At 36.6% G+C, this 14,647-nt stretch overlaps 2 protein-coding genes across 5 annotated transcripts in view; both read right to left on the reverse strand.

Annotated features, from left to right (window-relative positions):
- atp13a3 (ATPase 13A3) overlaps positions 1 to 1,641 on the reverse strand; it is a 41,294-nt gene extending 39,653 nt beyond the window's left edge. For 2 of the 4 annotated variants that reach the window (XM_051911967.1, XM_051911964.1), the window contains exon 1: positions 1,456 to 1,640. The gene's annotated coding sequence lies outside the window, so the exon portion shown is untranslated. Of the gene's footprint in view, positions 1 to 889; positions 1,376 to 1,455 lie in introns of those variants that run through there. The other 2 variants (XM_051911968.1, XM_051911966.1) reach the window with 2 other exon arrangements.
- Positions 1,642 to 5,555: 3,914 nt separating this feature from the next.
- tmem44 (transmembrane protein 44) lies at positions 5,556 to 14,488 on the reverse strand. Its single transcript, XM_051911970.1, has 9 exons — positions 13,751 to 14,488; positions 13,547 to 13,676; positions 12,900 to 12,990; positions 12,658 to 12,818; positions 12,459 to 12,545; positions 12,053 to 12,223; positions 10,572 to 10,793; positions 9,135 to 9,278; positions 5,556 to 6,772 (listed from the first exon to the last, which is right to left on the reverse strand). Exons 1-9 carry the CDS (start codon positions 13,894 to 13,896, stop codon positions 6,584 to 6,586), a joined length of 1,341 nt encoding a protein of 446 aa, XP_051767930.1. The 5' UTR covers positions 13,897 to 14,488; the 3' UTR covers positions 5,556 to 6,583.
- Positions 14,489 to 14,647: the final 159 nt, after the last annotated feature.

The following is a 14,647-nucleotide window of genomic DNA, read 5'->3' on the forward strand; positions in this document are numbered from 1 at the left end:
ACGGTCTTCACAGAGCACTTACAAACACTTTACGGGAGCGTTTTAAAGCTGCCAGCTATTAGCGGGTACCAGTACTGCTTGAGCAGCATGTATCATCACATTAAATGATCAAATAGCAGGACAAAGAATCATTTTGGTAGACTAGCCGCCAAAATATTTTCAATGTAGGAAAAACCCTGGTATTGAGATGCATGTTAATACCAGGTGTAAATTGCAATTTGTCTCAGCTGGCCACTTGTGATCAGATCACCTGAAACAGATCTTAATAATAAAAGATATAGAGAGGGCCAAAGTGGGTCACTATTGAAGTTAGCCAATCAAGACATCCTAAGAAGCCTCTGGTAAATGGTGATGACACAACTGCCCTTTGAGCCAAGGTACAAAAACTACAAATGCAAAAGTTAAAACTTACAATGATTAAAATGCGGATGCAAAACATCAACTACGCATAAACATCAACAGTGCAGCTTAAGAAAGCAAAGTTCCTGGCATTAAGTTTTGAGGTTAACTTGTATACAAACACTACCGTTCAACAGTTCGGGGTCACAGTAAAACACAGTAAAAACAGTAATATTGTTAAATATTATTACAATTTAAAATCGATTTTCTATTTTAATATATTTTTAAACTGTCATTTAATCCTGTGATGTCAAAGCTGAATTTTCAGCATTATTACTCCAGTCTTCAGTGTCACATGATCCTTCAGAAATCTTGCTGATTTGGTTCTCAAGAAATATTTCCAAATAGCTCATAAGTGACAAACCAACCATTTCAGCTTAGCCAACACAAAATCTCTACTGCTCTGTTTCATGAAGCTCAAATTAAACGTGAAATGTATTACTTGAATAATTTACACAAAAATGAAATTTTTTTGATTTGTATTACTTACAAAAGAGGATGTCAGAATGCCATTTTTAGTCCACATTCATCGTACCGTTCGGCAAAACGATGCAATTAAAGTGAACTGTGACTGAGGCTGTCAGTCCCTCACATTCTGCCTAACATCTCCGTTTATGTTCATTTGAAAAAAAAACAACAACAAAAAAACAATGACATACAGATAGAAGAACATGGCTGAGTAAATGATTGGTGATTAGTTTTTCGGTGAACTATCCCTTTAAATCATGCCACTAGATGAAACCACTAAAACGTAGTCAAATTCAAAGGACACGTTCTCCACTACAGATCACAACAGCGTTACCGACTACTCGGATCCATATAAATCAATATATTAATCACTACAGCGAAATAAATACGATCTAGTTCATTTCCAGTCATTTAACAATGTAATAAAACCCATAAACTGTTCGAAGACACACGAGGAAGAAAGAATACAGGCAGCCATGACTTCATACTGACACATCAATGAAGAGATCCGTGCATGTGTTTGTGTGTGCGAGTGAGCGCGCGTGCGCGCGCGGTCGTGTGTATGTGTCCGTTTTAAATCGCACTCACCCAGAACCACCGGGACTGAGGATCACCTCTGGGTCATGATGAGAGCGCTATGATCGCGGACAAAGAGACTCGGGGCTCAGCTCGTGTGTGCTGCTGTCAGCGGAGCAGATGAGAATGTGTAAATGTGCCTGATTCCCCAAGATCTGCCTCTCAGCATGTACAGGAAGTGATGCAGAGGATGTGAGGTCACCCCGTGGAACAGACTACGTCAGGTGGGCCAGAGGCTCTATGAAATGGTGTAGGCTCCAACTATTTTTCTATATTTTCTATTTATATATATATATATGTGTGTGTGTGTGTGTGTGTGTAAACACAAATAATTCATGTAATATTCAAACATAATTGTAAAAAATATATTAATAAATATAATTATTTTAGTAAAATTATAAACTCACAAACAACTTACTAAAAAGCCTCTATTATGTTGTTAAATATATTTATGTTATGAATTTATACAATGTATTAATCACAATATTATTGGCCTAAATGATGTTTTTATATTTTTTATACGTTTGTTTCACATTTTTTTCTTTCATAATTGTTTTATTGTTTGAATTTAGGGGTATTTGGGGTACTTATGTTTCTTAATGTTTTAATACTTAATGCTAATTTATTTTCATTTTATTGCAGAAATTGACTTTCAAATATAAACTTACTTAGAAATATTAAGAGTAAATCATGTGACAACTTGTCCCAGACTCTTCTATTATATTATGACTATAAAGATTATCTTCAGAAAGTGTTGGGATGATGTGAGGAGATGCATTATGAATTTTTTTTACTGTAAAAAACTTTAAAAAGTTTACTGTAAAAGTTTACTGTAAAAAAAATTTTTCCCCCCTCAATATACTGAACTGTTCGTTTGAAAGTTGATTTGAAAGCAAAGTGAATGTTGCAATAATCTCTGGCGGGGTCTTAGTGACATTCAGGATATGACATCACCACAGAGCTATGTAGCTGCCCTAAGCTAATCCTCATTGGTGCTGAGAGAGAGAGAGAGAGCGCCTAAGATTTATCTAATCATACATGCTATACTGCATTAACACACCATATATACTGATAAACAGTGATAGTAGGCCTTTATTATATTCAGATAGCAGCATTTAAGAATGTGTATGGCCTTTCCTTTTTCCATGTGTTCATCATTACTTCCTAGCCTAACTGACTAACAATAGTTACACTATCTACTTTAAAATCAATATGATAAAAAACATTTGAGCAAGTGGTGAGCAGAGAAAAACTGAAATCATGTAATTATATACGAAGCTGTATTGTTTTACTGAGTTGAGCTGTATTACATAACAATGAGTTGTCTAGATATTTGTCCGTTCAAAGGTCAATAACCTTTCAGACCTGCTGTTTTAACAAGTCAAAATCTCTAACCACGAACTGCTCTTTAATTTACGTTAAGAGGAAGTGATGTAACAATAAATTAAGCTCACAAAGCATTGTACATCTGATTAGCCCCATGTTCAATGCATTTCTGACATGAAGTTGGAGATCTTGGGTGTTTGTATATTGTGGTAAAACCACAAGCCTTAAAACAGAAACTATCCATTGAAAACCACACAGGAAACGGATGAACATGAAGCATGAGGCGTTCAGATTGTCTTCTCAAAAAAAAGCAGAAATGGAGTATCAGAAATTCCTACATTTAAATTTGAACTCAAGCCACCTCATACACTCTTAAGGCCCGTTCAGACCAAGAACGATAACTATATTAGCGTCCACACCAGCGGACAATATTTCTGTTTATTCTAAGCACGCGCTGCTGCAGTTTTGTTGCCTGCCGCTTTAAATGCTCGAGCTCTTTCAAGCAGGATGGATTATGATTGGCTGTCAATGTTTTTATCATTCATCAGCTGGGAAAAAAAAAACAAAAAAAACCCCCCAAAATCGGTGATTCCAATGATATCGTTTTTTTGTGCAATTATCGCTATAGTTGTGGTGTGCCAATTCTTTTATATTCAGAACGATTTTTAGAACTATATTTTTATCGTTATTGTTATAGTAATCGTTCTTGGTGTGAACGGGCCTTTAACAAAAAAATAAAGGTTCTTTATTGGCATTGATGGTTCCATGAAGAACCTTTAACATCCATGGAACCTTTCCAATGGATAAAATGTTCTTTATAGTAGAAAAAGGTTCTTTAAATTGTTAAAATGGTATTCACACTAAGAAGAAAAAAAAGGTTCTACTCAGAGCGGTTCACAAAAGGTTCTTTAGTGAAGCAAAAAATGGTTCTTCTATGGCATTGCTGCTTTATTTTTAAGAGCGTTCAAGATGACGTACATGCCAATCCAAAAGACAAACAAGAGTCCTCACGCACAACTGCAGCTTCAGATGTTCTAATCCATGCTTCGAGTCAGATATGCAAACAGAATTCCACCTATTTAAACAAAGCGGGCAGTTTGCTTTCATTTCTCCAAGTTCAAGGGGGGTGGAGGATTAAACAAACTCAGGCCCCTTATAGGCAGGCCACTCGCTGATGCCCAGCCAGAGTTCAGTGACATCAGAGAGGCGCATCATCCACGGCATGTTACGTCAGACGCACTGTGAAATGATGGCTCAGCATTGTCTGTGTCAAAGAGCAAACTGAAACCAGGGTTGTCATGCACAGAACCTAAAGAAAAAAAGTGGATAACACAAAGACTGAGGGAACAAATTGAGCATCTTTCAAATAGAATTAGGTCATTAGAATATTCAAAGAAAATTTTAACTGTGAAATGTTTGTAGTTTACACTGAAGCTTAAAAGCCCGTTCACACCAAGAATGATAACTAGCGATTACTATACTAGCGTCCACACCAATGCACAATATCTTTCTATTTATTCAGTTTTGTCAGACTGTAAAGAAAAAAAAAAAAAAAAAAAAAAAAAAAAAAAAAGATACTTCTTCACATTAAGGTTGAACCACTGTAGTCACATGGACTATTTTAACAATGTCTTTACTACCTTTCTGGGCCTTGAAAGTAAAGTGTGTTTCATCAAAAATATCTTGATTTGTGTTCCGAAGATGAACAAAGGTCTTAAGGGTTTGGAGCGACATGAGAGCGAGTAATTAATGACAGAAATTAAATTTTTGGGTGAACTATCCCTTTAAATGCTCGAGCTCTTTAAAGCAGGATGGATTCTGACTGGCTGTCAATGTTTCTAGCATTCATCAGTTGGGGGAAAAAATAAAAAATAAATAAATAAATAAATAAAAAAAAAAAAAAAAAAAAAAATAAAAAAATCGCTCTGAAAGTGAATCCAACAATATTTTTTCTATGTCGTTATTGTTATAGTTGTGGGGTGGATTCTTCAAATTCTTTTATATTTAGAATGATTTTTAGAACTATATCTTTATCGTCCTTGGGCATTAAAGGGATAGTTCACCCAAAAATAAGTATAATTTCACCTTCATGGCATTCCAAACAGGGTTATTATAATTAACTAAAACATTAAAAACTTAAATGAGTAAAAATAAAAACTTTTTTAAACAAAACTGAAATCAAATAAAATATAAATGAAAAAACTAAAAGTTGGAAATGTTGCTTTGGCAACTGAACTAAATTTAAGTTGAAGCACTAAAATTACTAACTAGAAATAACTAAAACAGAAATAAAAATAAATTAAACCTAACTAGTTATATTTTATTAAAAAAAAAAAAAAAAAAAAAAGACAAAATGCACATAAAATTACTAAATACTGAACTAAAATTAAAATAACAAAAAGTATAAAAATTTAAATTCTTTAAATTTAAAATCTGAAAAAAAGAAAAAAAAAAATATTATATATAAAAAAATACTAAAAAACACTGGTTCCAAAAGGAGATATTTTTTTTAGTGGGGCCCAAACAACATTGGACCCCATTGACTTTCATTCTATGGACAAAAAAACAAGACATTTTTCAAAATATCTTCTTTTGTGCTCCACAGACCAAAGACATACAGATTGGCATGATGATGAGTAAATGAAGAAAGAATTTATATTTTTGGACAAACTATCCCTTTAATATGTCACATTAGCAGGCCTAGGTGACGAATCTGCAAAATATTCAGCATGAATCTTCAGAAATTAGTGGAATGTATTTAAGCATGGTAAAACATTACTATACTCTTAATGGTAGCTGAAAGTATAATTAAATTAACTTTATTAATTTAATTTAGTCAGCAAGGAAAAGTAAAAAGATAAAATACTGACACTAACAGTCAGGACACACAGCTGTCTCTATAGAAACTATTAAAAATGAACAAATATGCAAGACACACGGAATGCGTAGAGTTCTGCAGATTCCGTGTGGGCCTATACATTCACATCCCCAACGCAATGCCACCAGAACAAGAAATGTCCTCATCTGCTTGACATACTCTAATCAACGCATTGTCTTGCTATCATGGTTTGAGGAAGTCTAATGAATATCCATCTGTTAAACCCGACTGACTGAGATACAAAGAGCATGGGAGGCAAAGTCACAAGCCAAGGCAGGCCGAGTCTGGTGACCAGCAGGGACGCTGAAAACACTCACCGTTTCGTCTACGCCCTATCTCGGGCTGCTGTGCCTTGTCCAGTCCAGCTCAAATAAACCAGCAGAAACTATCAAAATAAAGGAAGTGACCTCCCGACCTGGCGAGCCTGCAAAATGGTGATATTGTTTTTATTAGGGCAGTCAATGTGACACCTCCCTTCATTTGTCAGTGTTCTCTATCGTCTATGCAAATGACAGGTCTGATAAAGTTTTCAGAGCCATCCCATTAATCAGCGACATGACTCTGGAGAGGAAAGGGGACGACAATGGAAAAAGCCATCAGCTTGAATGACAGGGAAGTACCGAGAGCCTTAGCTGCCATGAGGGAAATATACAAGGGTAGATCAGCCTTCTAAAGCTGGTACTGCAACAATAGTCAGACCAGCTCTGAGGTTTGAGAGACATCATCAGTCATCTCCTTTGCTTTTCAAGTAAACTCAAAAATATGCCTCATCAAACGAGTTCCATAAAAACCTTGTTGGTGATGTAAACGATGGCTTTACACTGTATGCGAACATGACATCCAGTTTTACACTGCTTTATTAAACTTACAATCAAATAGTGTTATATAATTAATGCGTGATCATTCAACTTAGTGGCACGGGGTTCAGTTTTCTAATTATTTGGATATCAACTTCTCCACTAGCTGCGCGCGGTTGCAGAAGCAAATACGAGAGCCAGGTCTGCCGGTTGACTCCGAAATCGAACCCACTGGCCACTCCTGGAGAGGGAACGCATCTGCTTTCTGCAGATCTTCAGGAGCTTCCTCTACCGGGATCCATTGCGTTTTTGTTTCTTCAAAGTCCCACTGCATAAATCAAAGACAAAATGTAAATGGTTTTTAAAAGAATTACAGTAAGAAATAAGAAATATTAGAGTAATGGCACATAAGTATGGAAGCTTGTTTCTGCCACTGAATAAAAAAAATAAATAAAGGTAATTTTCTCACACAATTCAGACTTTTTTTTTTTGCAATTGCAAGTTTACATCTCGCAATTCTGACTTTTTTCTCAGAATTGTGTGATACTAACTAGCAATTGCAAGTTATAAAGTCAGAATTGCGAGTTATACAGTCAAAATTGTGATATATAAACTCGCAATTCTGACATTATAACACGCAATTGCGAGTTTATATCTCACAATTCTGAGGAAAATGTCAGTCTTTTTTTCACTCAGAACTGGACTTTATAACTCACAATTGTGAGTTTATATCCCACAATTCTGAGGAAAAATGTTAGAATTGACCCTTCGCCGGGAGTTTGATTGACAGGCAATCTAACCAATCATAATGCCGAATCCGCCATTTTGTCTGACAAAGCAGTCAGGGGAGTTAGTAGATTAACGTTGGTGGACTTGAACTTGAAAAATGATGTGTACTGACATTTTTCTGTGGTTGAAATGTGATTCATTTATGTTTATTTGATGATATAAATTAAGAACGGTCAACTGCGAGATATAAACTCGCAATTTCGAGAAAAAAAAGAGTCAGAATTGCGAGAAAAAGTCAGTTGCGAGTTTATATCTTGCAATTGTGAGAAAAAGGAATTGTAATGAGATGTAAACCTGCAATTGTGAGGAAAAAATTAATAAAAAAAAAAAAAATATTTGATGAATAATCATTCAATTTAATAAACAGTTAATGAATAATTCATATAATAAATAAAATAAATGCATTTAATAAATTATTTAAAAAAATAATTTAATAAATAAAAGCATTTAATGAATAATTAATTTAATTAAAAAAACTATTAATAAACAATTTAATAAAGAAATTCATTAAATAAATAAAATGCATTAAATTAATACACTTAAATAAATAAAAATAAATAAATAAATAAATATACTTTTGTGTTATGCAGAAGAAACCAACCCATATGTGTGTGGAACGAGATACGGGTGAGTAAATATGACCTTTTTTTTTTTGTTTGTTTTGTTTTTTTGGGCTAAACTATTCGTTTAAGGCATGAATAGCCGCACAGGAGCGTTTAGTTACTCATACGCTCAGACACAAACAACCCCTCCTCAGAGAACAGGGTTCAGAAAACCCCTCAGCGTGTCCACTGTTCTCCATGCATCGGGCGGGCGACAGACCCGCTCTTAAAATAGCAGAGTCGCGGGCCAAATCTCCTGTAGACTGAACAAGCATTTTGTACCACTTCCGATGCAGAAAGGTCCTGCCCTGTTCCTTTATTATAGATCTTTAACAGCAGAACAATCAAGCAACAACATGAACTTCTGGAACACCAAGCCCAGCTTTCTCTTTCACTGCTGCTTACGGTAAGTGACTCAATAGAATGGAATTGCAAGAATCTTTCATTTTAATTTGTCATAGTTTTAACCAAATATGGCCATAAGACAATCTTTTCTCATTCCGATACTTTTTAGATTTGTTTAATTATTTTATTCAGCTCTCACAGCTAGTTATGAGTCTTTATACAACTTATTATATTACAATTTCGCCTGATGGTGACTGATGCTAGTGGCTCAAAAATTAAACAACCTCCAGTAAGAGCTGTCGGAAATCATACATTTATCACCTGAAGACTGCTCTTGACATCAAGAAAGATGTCATGGTCTGAACTCTGGGCTGTCCTTTATCACACACTGTGTCTGAGGAGGTTCACATGCTTAGCTTTTTCCTGTTTAGTGAATAAAACAAAGTTCAATTGTTTTCGTCCAGGGCGATTTGCCTTTGTTTTAGATTAAATGACATCCTCAATCACTTGGCATTCTCAAAAGCCACTTAGAGAGCCAAAAAAATTACTAGACCGCAACACAACAACATTTTCAGCAATACTGTTGCAGGTACAATTTATATTTAGATGTTATATTGAGTGATCATAGTATAGAGACAAGTGTGCAAGCAGTATGTTAAATAAAGACTGTAGGATAAATTCTTTTGAAAGACTTTCAAAACTCAAAAAAGCATTTTCTTCTTCTTCACATTTTACATGCGATTTGTTTCAAGTTACCTTTCTTCTTTAAAACCACCTTCTTTGCTACCATCTACCCTCAGAGAGCAGTACTGCAGCCTCCAACTACTACACTGCATGTTCAATAGAGTTATGCTAGTTTTTCCCCCATGGTTTGTGTTTGATTAATTGAAATAATTTTAAAAATGGGAAAAAATGGATACACATCTGAAAAGAAAAATAGAATGGGGTTCTAACCTCTAGTTCTGAGCCGATAGAGGATGAATCAGTCGAGGTACCAGATGAACACTGTTCATCAACCCGCACCACCCTGACAGTCCTCTTCAGAGGAAGACTCTCGGATGAGCCATCCCGTGAGATGGTCACCTCCTTTAAACAAACCTGGAAGAGGAACCAATCATAAATTTGATAGTTAATCATTAACATACCTTCAGCATACTATTCAAAACACCACACCGTGCTGCTTGAAAGTTTGTGAACCACTTGCAGAATCTGTGAAAATGTGAATAATTTTAACAAAATAAGAGGGATCATACAAAATGCATGTCATTTTTTATTTAATACTGTCCTGAGTAAGATATTTTACATAAAAAATGTTTACATATGGTCCACAAGACAAAAAAAATAGCTGAATTTATAAATATGACCCAATTCAAAAGTTTATGAACCCTTGATTCTTAATACTGTTTGGGGTTACCTGGATGATCCACGACTGTTTTTATGTTTTGTGATGGTTGTTCGTGAGTTGCTTGTATGTGAGTTGCTTGTTTGCTCTGAGCAGTTAAACTGCACAATATTCTTCAGAAAAATCCTCCACGTCCCAAAAATTCTTCATTTTTCCAGCATCTTTTGCGTATTTGAACCATTTCCAGCAGTGACTGTATGATTTTGAGATCCATCTTTTCACACTGAGGATAATTGAGGGACTCAAACACAACTATTAAAAAAGGTTCAAACATTCACTGATGCTCCAGAAGGAAACATGATGCATTAAGAGCCGGGGGGTGAAAACCTTTTGAATTTTGAATTTGGAACCTTTTGAAGATCAAGGAATATTGTACTTAATTTGTCTTCTGGCAAACATTTAAGTGTCTTCTGTTGCTTCCGAAAGGCAGTACTAAATGAAAAAAAACAAAAAATTTTAAACAAAATAAGAAAATAATTGGACATCTTTATCCTGTTCCAAAGTTTTCACCCCCCGGCTCTTAATGCATCGTGTTTCCTTCTGGAGCATCAGTGAATGATTGAACCTTTTTTAATAGTTGTGTTTGAGTCCCTCAGTTGTCCTCAGTGTGAAAAGATGGATCTCAAAATCATACAGTCACTGCTGTAAAGGGTTCAAATATGCAAAAGATGCTGGAAATGTGAAATAAAAAAAAAACAGTCATTAGATCATCCATGTAACCACACACAATATTAAGAATCTAGGGTTCACAAACTTTTGAGCGGGTCGTTTTTATAAATTCAGCTATTTATTTGTCTTGTGGATATAAACACTTTTTTATGTAAAATATCTTACTCAGGACAGTACTAAATACAAAATAACATGCATATTGGATGATCCCTCTTATTTTGTTAAAATTATTCACATTTTCACAGATTCTGCAAGGGGTTCACAAACTTTCAAGCAGCACTGTATAACCACTTTACCAAAATGAAAAAACAAGTGCAAACCTTCCTCATTGGCTGTATATTGACATCCATATAGAGTCCCATGTCAGTCCCTTTGGGAGAGATGCCTCTTGCTGAGAGGTGCTTCTTCCTGCAGCATTCAACGTTGTTGTTGCACAGCTGATCTTTGACAGAAGAGTCACCTAGTAAAGATTCAGTATCTGAGTCTAAAGACCGGACAGAAGGGCGTTTATGGCTGGATCTGAAACAGATGACGACCACAATCTGAAAGATCAAAGTTAAAGAGTGGATGGAGAACGTGTACATTATTTAACACTTAAGCCCAGAACACACCAAGCCGACGCCGACGAACTAGTGGCGACGAAAGCAGACTGCGGGGTTGGTTCACTTCGACAGCGTCTGGGTCCAAAGTTGCCCTGACACACCAAACCTACGCTCGACACCCGACGGCCAAGTAGCTCGTCCGTTCTGCACCTGCGTAAGAAGAAATGCCTTTCTGTACCAGCAGGTGGCAGTAGCTGAGCAGCCAATCAGAATGATCAGATGGCCCGACTGACCGACGAGCTCCGACACCGATTCAACATGTCGAATCGGCCGAAAAAATGCAGACGGGGACCAACTTCAGCTGATGGTACGGAACACACTGAGAAAACTTAGTTGGCTGACGAACAAAAACTGCCCGATGGCCAACCGTCGGCTTGGTGTGTTCCGGGCTTTAAAAGCACTCCTATTATGGTATTTTAAAGGATCCTAATTTTGTTTTGGAGGTCTTCTACAATAGGTTTACATCCATCCAAGGTCAAAAAAAACCCTCAATTTTCTCAGTATATACATTGCAGCATCAGATCTTCTCTCACAGTGTCTGAAACAGTAAAGGATTCGGCTTCTCTAAATCCCTCCTTACCGAGAGCCTACTCTGCTCTGATTGGTCAGATGACCCAGTCTGTTGTGATTGGTCTGCCGTTTACAGCGCGTGACAGAAACCAAACAGCTCCAGAGGCTTCCTCGGCACTTGGATACACAGTGAAATAAACAGTAACGATGGCGTCAGTTTTACCGTATCAATTTGAGTTCTCATCATGAAAAGTGGATTTGTTTTCGCGCACAGAAAACAGTGTCTTCTTGACATGTCGACAACATGATCCAAACTCTTCCAGGCCTCAGCTACAACTTCAGTGTTTGAGGGCGGGACAAATTAGGCATTGTTCGTGGGCAGCCAATGAATAGCCATTGGCTGGCATTATGCAAATTTGTTACAAACCTGCGTAGGTTTGAGCAGGTAGTAAGGATGGAATTAATGGCGACTCGTTTCAGGCAGTTCAGAATCGGTTCTTTCTTTTAGGAGTCATGCACTTTGTTCTTTGCAGACTTCTTACATTCAGAAACAGCTATATTACACACTACATGAAAGGTAATATCCAAAAAGCTTAATTGGGGCACTTTAATTGCACAGCAAAACATTTAAATCCAGACTTTCCAATAATGAAGACATACATTCACTCACAGCATGTGTCAAAGGATACAGAAAGATCCAGAACAGCACAGCTGATAGCAGAGAGTATCCATGGCATTGCTTTGATAACTGATCTTAGCTCTGTGTCGTAGAGAAGAATGGCAGAGCCATAAAGAGCTCCAGAAACAGAAGACAGAACTCTAGAGGACACTTGCACAGCAGAACCCTGCTCTCCTCTATTCTGAAAAAGACAGAAATGTCACGGTTTACACAAAGTGCATTGAGGACTCAGGTATGATGCTCACATGCATTGCATGCAACAGTGGTTTGTAACTGTATTCTTTAATTTAATGTTCTGTTGACATTATGAAATGTGTGCACAAACTATTTTATTAGGCCAAACAAGAGAACAGACATGATTGTGTGTTGGAATGTGGAGCTAAAAATAATTATTTAGATCAAAAAAGACCACCCACAGCTTTCAGGACGAAGGGAAACTTGGCAGTCCAGCTAATTGCGAAGGACAGAAGACCCAGCACGTAGCCAAGGTTCTCAGTATGGTCCTGTTCCCAAAAGACACATGCAAAGTCTGACTTATCAGTATTTTGCATATGGCATAAGTTTACATATAGTATGGCTCCATATACTCTCTCTTTTGAGAATGACTTTACTTACATTGAGGAAGATGCCAAGTAGTCTCCTCATGGTTGGAGATAGTCTTTTTGCACTCGTATGGACTGGTAAACCCAGGTAAACACTGCCGCCCATTACAAACAGCAGACACACAGCTAGAAAATTCTGCCGCCTCCTCCTGGAAATCATTCTCATTTTCTTTCCTTGAGAAACCAAATGATACACCATTTATTGTGACAGTACAATTATACCAATGAGTGATATATATAATATCTATCCCTTACCCATTTTTGACTTATACCATAAATAAATGGAGAAAGATATTGACAGGAAATGAACAACATCCAAAATTGCCATATATGAAGCCATAGAAATCTGCAACAGATGCACAGAACATGTGACTTTCATTCAATGGGCTGTTTATAAGAAAGAGTAGACTGTTAGCATTGCTTACCTTTAGTATGGTAAATATTGTGGCATATAATGGGATGGTTTATAGTTTAACCATTCTTCTTATGGACAGAATGTCTGTAATGCTCAAATTCACTCTGGTCATGTTCAAACTTCTCTCTTCTGTATTTTACAAATCATTTTTGGTGTGACGTGACATTATGTTTCGGTAGACCCTGCTATGTCACTGACTAGGCCGCATTAGCGGTTACCTCTCTCTATTTCATTAATGTTATCCAAATTCATTCTGATTATGTCTACACTCTTCTGTTTCATACCCATTTCATTAGCATTTTCTTTCATAACCCCAAAAGCATTTTTGGTCTTATGTGAACACATTCAGCAGTGTTATCAAATCTGCTGTTGAACAGTACCTGTTCCGGCCGGTAGGTGGTACTGTCAGTCGGGTGGTTTCAACTGTCATTGATTCAAAGAGCTCATAAGGTAATGATAAACTGCGAACTTGTGTCTAATTTCTCACCAGAAAATCAAACTGTTTGGAAAGGAAAGCGCCCACTGCGCCGCACAAGTTGCCCACGAAACAATACAAGGCGCAGACTGCTTCATCGCCCCAACTGTTGCTTCGCGTTTTACATCTGTGATAAAGAAGACTGAGAGGGAGAAACAAATTATGAGAGTTTATCCATTCACAAACTTAGGCTTATTTTAATCGCACGACACTCACAGTGAACAGGAAACCAGTAATATAAAAGCAGACAAGACGTAAAGAGCAGCCGAGATGCAAATATGTTCTTCATATGTCGAAAGACAACCTTTAACAAACTCTGGGCTCCATCGGTGGACAATGTCTAAGAATGTAATTTTATCCATATGTTTCCTTTATACTGTCACCCATTGAGGGAGAAGAAACTCCGAGAAAATCAAAATGTTTGTATTTCTAACTTCTATCATTAGCTGCCAGCTGTATGGATGGTAGAGTCTCACGACCGCACATCAAACACCAGCACCTGTATCTTTTTGGTAACACCCACATGGATGGCTCATTCATATTAATTAGGTACGGTTACGTTCACCCAGCTGATTGGCTGCGGTTACAAAGCAAACTCTAGCCTGTCTTGTGAAGTGGCTCGCAAATCCCTATTTACATTAACATACGTAAAAGTTAAGTTTATATTTTGCCTCCAACAAAAACAGACATTTCCTAAAAGGCTGAAGCTGTACTTATGTAGCTTATATATGCTACCATATGAAAGCTTGGAAAAAAAAAACATCCTGCAATGTGATATGCTGTTGCAATAATACAAGTTTATGACCTCCTATCATTGATATGATCAATAATTCCAAGTATGTGATTAGAAGGAATGGAATAATTTGCAAGCGATCTAAGCATCTAAAATATACAAATTCCCTTCTGTATTAAGATACATTTTACCCTTTAAGAGGTTATTTACAACAGACAATTCCACAATACCTCATTTTTAAACAGCTCGGAGAAAATTACAAACTGCAGTCCAGAGAAATTACACTAAGAAACAGTCACTAAACTTAGATGATAATCGTCAGCTATGCTAGACATCTATATATTCTACTAAAATTAAATCAGCAATTTTATTTAAAGAAT

This window comes from Ctenopharyngodon idella, chromosome 11 (assembly GCF_019924925.1).
Source record: "Ctenopharyngodon idella isolate HZGC_01 chromosome 11, HZGC01, whole genome shotgun sequence".
NCBI classification, from domain to species: Eukaryota; Metazoa; Chordata; class Actinopteri; order Cypriniformes; family Xenocyprididae; genus Ctenopharyngodon; species Ctenopharyngodon idella.